Below are 6,942 nucleotides of genomic sequence, written 5' to 3' on the forward strand. Positions count from 1 at the left end.
TGCCGAACACAAAAGATGATATTTTAAAGAATATGGGTAACCAGACCGATGATGGGCCCCATTGACTTCCATAGTATGGAGAAAAAAAATATATATATATGGAAGTCAATGGTTTGGTTACCACATCGACATTCAGCAGAAGAAAGAAATTCACAGGTTTGGAACAATTTGAGGGTGAGTAAATGAAGAATTTTTTTGGGGGGCGAGGTGAACTATCTCTTTAAAAATGCAAGAAGATGCAGAATCATCTTTTACAATCTGTTAATCAAACGTTCTGCTGAAAGCACTTGAAGGATATTTCCAATTCCTATTTCTGTTTGACAGGGCTTCCTCAATCAATTCTTGAAATATTCACACACACACAAAAAAAAAATCCAAATTTCCTAACATTAGGCTAATTGCACATACTTCTTACTCACACAAAGATGTTGACAGTCCTATGATGGTAAAGTCATGTGTCGAGTGTGGAACAATGCCACTGAAAGCAAATGATTTCCATAACTGTCTTCTAACGTCTGTCTTCCAGTTCTCTTGAACAAACAATAACTTGCATTCTAATTAATTTTAAATATGGGCCAGAGATTTTTCAAAAAAGAAAAGAAAAAAAGCAGCACACTGTTATGATATTCTGATGTCATTACTTTTATTGACATATGGTGTGAAAAACGTCCTTTTAGTTAATAAAATAAAAACAAAATAATAAATATTTATATTTTAGGTTAGATGGAAAGATATTTCATTCCTTATGCTTTCTAATACATTCACAAAAATCCTCACTTAGCCGTACTGAACCATGAACAGAAGAAACACGCTGTCTGACAACATTTAAATAACAGTGTCATAAAAATATTGTACATTATTAACACAATAATTGCATATACACTGACATTTAAAAAAAACATTCATATAAAACATAAATTGCTTTGATAAAGAGTTCCGTGCCTTTGTGCCGGTCATTTATAAAGCTTTAGCTTTGTCCTGATCCATGTATTTGTGGTAAACAACACCAAGAGTAGTGAAGAAGTTTCCCATGAACAAAACAAGGAAAGTAGAGCCACACATGAGAACCTAAGAAGAAAAAGGAAATGTTGCAAATACAATTTCAACAGAATCAAATGAACACGTATATACACATGAATGATATGCACATAACGTAAACATTTAGAATTATTTGAAAACACTGACCTGCCACTCTTTACATTCTGGAAGCTGGGCCATTTGGAAGAGTGTAATTCCATTATAAAGCTGGAAGAACTGGATGTAGATAATAAGACAGTTAGATCCACAGCATACTAACAATTACATCAAACTTTTCTGAATACCCATGTTAATATTTTATGTCAGCAATAAGCAAACTTTTACGCCATCTCTAAAGCTTTAAAAATGACATATTGCCCTTTGTGCCACCAAAAAGAGTCTTTACCACAATGATGGCCATAAAACAGGAAGTGAGCTGTTTGCACAAACAAGAGGATTGCATTTATTGCAAAATAACCCAAGAATAACAAACGCAATATAAAACTTACATGACCCAAGAAAAGGAACGGCAGGAGAAAAGTCAGACCCCTGCACATCCAAGACTGAAACCCCTCTGATCATAAAGCACATGACAAAACATCTGTTAATGGATACATCTGTAATATAATAAGGAAAAATTGATACGAAAACTACCCACCAACTGTGAGGTCCATGTTATGTCTTTCTCCAAGAGCTCGAAGTCTATACAAGCAGCCACTCTGGTAGTAGTACTGGAGAAACTGAACAAAATCTGAAAGGAAAACCAAACAAGATTAAGTAAAACAATGAATAAATCGTTATTACATAAAAGGGTTACTAAAACTATAAGACTAATCTTACTTATATACATGGAGTATGACAGGAACTGATTTCTGAAAATCTGGTATAGTTCACCATCAGGCCTGTGAGACACACATGAACAGATTTATTTCATTTTAAGCATTTATTCAAAATTCAATTAATCTAATACACAATACTATTGATTACAGTACCAAAGTTTCAAAAGTGTAATGCTCTAATAATATTTCAGAGTTTTAAAGAGAGACTACTAAGTGTGCTTAAAAACATTTAATTTTAAGTATTTACTCAAAGCACATTAATCTGATTTATCTAATACAATCATATTTCAGAGTTAATGAAAGGGTGTGTTCACACTTAAAGTTTTAGTCCGGACCAAAACAGAAAATTATACATTTAGTCCTGGTTTACATCACCATTTTTAAGACTGAAACTAAAGACACACACATACACAAAAAATGGCTTTTATAGCTTTTCACTATTTTAGGGGTCTCGGTTCACTTGTTTGGTGCACACACCAGGGTTTGGATGGAAGCGTTCACACTTATTCAAATGAACCTCACTAACAGAGCAAACACACCAGAGTTCGTTTTAATCGTACCAAACATGCCAAGTGTTAACAAGTCATTCATACCAGGTCAGCATTACTCCAGAGAGAAAAGTTGAGACATAGTGTTGAAACACCCACCAGCCCTTGATCCTGAAACAAAGTTTTGAAACTTTACAGTTTAGCCTGAAGGATTGAGGTAATTTTTGACAGGAAATAAGTATTACATAATCAAATGATTATTCTCACTTTGAGCCGTTATTAATGAGGATGCTCTCTCTTATTGTTAATGTACAATAATACCACACCAGCAGGAAATTGAAGAGTGCATCTACAGCCCTATCAAAACACAAGAGGGCAAAGACAAACTGATTATGATTATGTATTAGTTAGACATGAAGCATAACATTTAATCTATGATTAAAAAATGACTTGCCTAAATATACATTTTATGATATCATTATATGATAACTTGTTCTCAATACCACTATTGTGAATAACAGTTCACTTATTAGACTAAACACCATTTTTTTTTCATATTTCGTGGCAACAAACATGTACCTGTAACTGACCAGAAACCGACAGGTGAATGAGAACAACAAGAGCAGCACAGTCAAGTATAGTTTGAACTTCTCATACTCGTCTTTATAGGCAAACCTGTACAATGGAGTAAAACAAAACAAGTCTTCTCAAGCAGGCAGAGACAAATCACATGACTCATAACACCATCACTGCACTTTATGACACCACAATGTGGTGTTAAAACACCATGGATAGAATGTTTTAATAATAAATAGCCTAGTATTCTGCTCAAGGTTCTGAAAACTTACTTGGCCTGCTTGTTAAGGAGTGTAACATTTACATTTCCAAGAACAAGACTGAGGTACAACCTGGAACAAGAACAGGGTAAAGTATTTCAGGTTAGCATAGGTATTTGAAGAACCATTGTATGTGCTTGAACAAGATAGATTATAAGTCCACACACCACTATCCTCATTCAATTATTATTTAATTCTTTACCACACCTTTAGTCTATGGTTTTAATTGTGTCAATATTGTATCAGAAATGGAACGATTATAAGTCCACACACCACTATCCTCATTCAATTATTATTTAATTCTTTACCACACCTTTAGTCTATGGTTTTAATTGTGTCAATATTGTATCAGAAATGGAACAGGCAAATACAGAGTGGCATGACCTGCTTTGAATAGTAAATGCTGATAATGTGTATTTTATGAGGGTGTGGCACTGATGACATTAAATGTCTTTCATTTGCATTACTCATTTTTCTTTGGCAGGAAGGCCTCCATCTCGAAAAAGACATTTGGTCTTTCCTTTATAGAATCTTGGATCTTGTCTATTTTATTTACATCTTCTGGATTCACTGTGGCTCTGCATCTATGAAAGAAAGAAGTTTGAATATATGGTACAGGTCAATAACAATATTTTTAACTGAAAAGTTAAACTTATGACTAACTCCTCCAGGGATTCTGAGAGATCCTTTAACTTTTTCCTCTGTCGTATGATAGAAGAGGAACAGCTGTCCTGTAATTTTGAAACCTCTTCCAGCTTCTGTTTGTAAAGTCGATGCGTCTCCTGTGCAACACAGACATTAGATTTTAAGGTAACACTTTATTTTACAGTGCCCTTGTTACATATGTTACATGTACATACAGTAATATGTGCATAATTGCATGCAACTAACCCTAAACCAAATACTAATCCTATATTAAGGACATGTAGTTATTTAATATTACCCTGTGCTTAAATTTATGTATAATTACACTGTAAAAAAGGACACCTTAAAATAAAGTGTAGCCGAATATTGTATATAGTTCAATGACTTAAATAGACCTATTACATGATTAAGTCATTTTTGATATTTTCTGTGGAGCTAATGGTCAAATAATTTAGGTTAAATAGACACACATACACACACACACACACACACACACATATATATATATAAATACTCTGTTTTATGGGAAAAAATCAGTGAGGACTTACCAATATAGACAACTTTTTACCCTTAGAAATGTTTTAGTATGTATGAAACTATTATTAATCTACACAGCTAATATTTCTATGACTTGGCACATATGATATTAAAACAAACCTGTTTTTATGATACCTTATGTTTTGTCACTTACCCATACACCTTATAATAATGTAAAATATTTAATATAACACATAATAATACAATTAGATATTTGTGAGAATCGGAGAGACTATATCTTAGTAACTAAAAATATCTGCTTTCTGATTTATGGTACCACTGTTGTCCTGTTAGTTGGTAAGGATTAAATGGTAACACTTTATTACATGTTACATGTACTTACCATAGTAATAAGAGTAAATTATGCATAATTACATGTAACTATCCCAAAACCAAATCTTAATCCTACCCTAACCCTATAGTAAGAACATGTAATTAATTAATATTACTCAGTACTTAAATGTATAATTACACTGTAACAGTGACAGCTTAAAATAAGGTATAACCGATTAAATTGCTAAGCAGTTAGTGCTTGAAGCTACAATCAGCATTGAATAGCGATATTTCAATAAATGTGGTAATAAGAAAAATTATGTTGTAAATAAAATAGTTAGAGAGCGAAATGTAAGATCTAATAGTTCAGAGCGGTCGTGCTATCCGAGTAGCACTGGAGAAAGAAAGACTCACCTGAACCTGTTGATAGTCTTTTTCCAGATCCTCCCATTCTTGTAAACATTCGGTCAAACCAGTCGGGTTAAATAACATTTCCAGAGAGTGTATTTGGTTAAAATAGTATTCCCAGATATGAGTGAACAGTTGAACAGCGGTCTGTTCTACCGTTACATGAGCAGCTTGCTTGCTATCTTGAGTCTTGACAGACGTCTGTCATGTGAACGAGACTTCAACAACTCGCGTAGCCAATCAGAGACTGACTTCGCGGCATACTGAAACGCCCCTCTACTAAACTGACCAATGAGAGCTTTCAAAACAAAACAAAAACGCCATTGAGGATATGCTGTTAGCCCACTGACTGACTGACTTCCCACAGACGGGAGAGGGAGAGCATGCCATCTGTGCCAATGACCAATGTTGTGGTCAATGTTTGAACTGTAGATAACCTCATATTTTGTCATAGCAATGATGAATTGTTAGTTAATTTAGAACATCTTTATTAAAATTACAATCCTCGTGTGTATGTCTGTGGTCCTGGTAATACCTACCAAATGCCCTCACAAAAATAACAGAGATTTTGACCATGTGATGACATTTTTTGGTCCCCAGGAGGAAAACAGTTTATAAATCATACAAAATTATGTTTTTTGAAAATGTAAAAATTTATTGAATCTTGACCTTTTTAGCTTTCAATTTAATCCAATGGGTTACACTTAGTAAAATGATTTTGACAGTTTGACAAGAAAATTCCAGTTGTTAAAGGGATAGTTTACCCAAAAATTACCCTCACCCTCAAGTTGTTCCAAACCTGTATGAATTTCTTTCTTCAAAAGAAGATATTTTGAAGAATGTCAGTAACCAAACAGTTGATGGTGGGCCCCATTAACTTCCAGAGTATTTTGGAAGTACTTCCATGGAAGTCAATGGGGCCCATCAAATGTTTGGTTACCCATACATTACCCATACTATTTAAAATATCTTCTTTTGTGTTCAGTAGAAGAGAGAAACTCATACAGATTTGGAACAACTAGAGGGTGTGTAAATGATGACAGAATTGTAATTTTTGGGTGAACTATCCCCTTTAAAGCAACATATAGTAAAACGGAAGAAAATGCATTGCTTATGACATAAATTGATATTTTTAGTTGCTCGTATTCACTCAGACTACCATTTATGCACTGTGCACTATTTGATATTGTAACGAAGTTCGTTATTGTGGGAAGAAGGAGGCAGGAACCGGCAAACATTCAACAGATTTTAATATCAAAATAAAACAAATACAAAACGAAAGTAAAAGTCAGCAGGCCCTCATGGATGACTGCTGTCACATATAATAACACAAAACACAACATAAGTCCAGGCCTGTTCCTCTCTCGATCTTCACTGTTGTCGCTCCTCCCTTATGTTTCCTCTCCTCCGTGAGAGATACGAGACCGGTGCATCGCCCACGTTCTCTCACAGCCCTCGGCCTAGTCCTGCTCGCCACAGATATATTAACACTGTTTTGTACAATATGTTTATGGAAGTACTTTATTTATTGCTTTTTAATATTACTTTCATTGATGTATTAATAGTAAATAAAAATCTATGATTTATCAGTGACTGTAGCAAGTCACTGAATATGAATGTGCACAGTGATGCACTGTTTCTGTTACATATGGTTATTGTCAGTAGTTGGGTTCTGAAATATCTGTCACTCTCTTCCCAACAGTCTGAAGTTCCCAATCAGAAGTTGCTGCACAAATCCTCGATTTGGTCTCATGCTGCTTTGCACTGCTGAATATGATTCCAGGCCTCCTAAAATATCCCGAAATCACAGATGACAAATATTAAAGGGATGGTTCACCCAAAAATGATATTCTGTCATCATTTACTCCCCTCAAGTTGTTCCAAAACTATGACTTCTTT

General features: G+C 34.4%; 1 protein-coding gene across 1 annotated transcript; it reads right to left on the bottom strand.

The window, feature by feature from the left end:
• Nucleotides 1-620: 620 nt before the first annotated feature.
• tmem120aa (transmembrane protein 120Aa) lies at nt 621-5,245 on the bottom strand. Its single transcript, XM_079862025.1, has 12 exons — nt 5,050-5,245; nt 3,844-3,962; nt 3,648-3,764; nt 3,193-3,252; nt 2,924-3,019; nt 2,612-2,701; nt 2,450-2,515; nt 1,858-1,919; nt 1,676-1,768; nt 1,527-1,591; nt 1,186-1,254; nt 621-1,068 (listed from the first exon to the last, which is right to left on the bottom strand). Exons 1-12 carry the CDS (start codon nt 5,125-5,127, stop codon nt 958-960), a joined length of 1,026 nt encoding a protein of 341 aa, XP_079718151.1. The 5' UTR covers nt 5,128-5,245; the 3' UTR covers nt 621-957.
• Between the last annotated feature and the right edge of the window lie 1,697 nt (nt 5,246-6,942).

The sequence above is a fragment of the Squalius cephalus genome (genome assembly GCF_949319135.1).
Source record: "Squalius cephalus genome assembly, chromosome: 24".
In the NCBI taxonomy this organism is placed as follows: Eukaryota; Metazoa; Chordata; class Actinopteri; order Cypriniformes; family Leuciscidae; genus Squalius; species Squalius cephalus.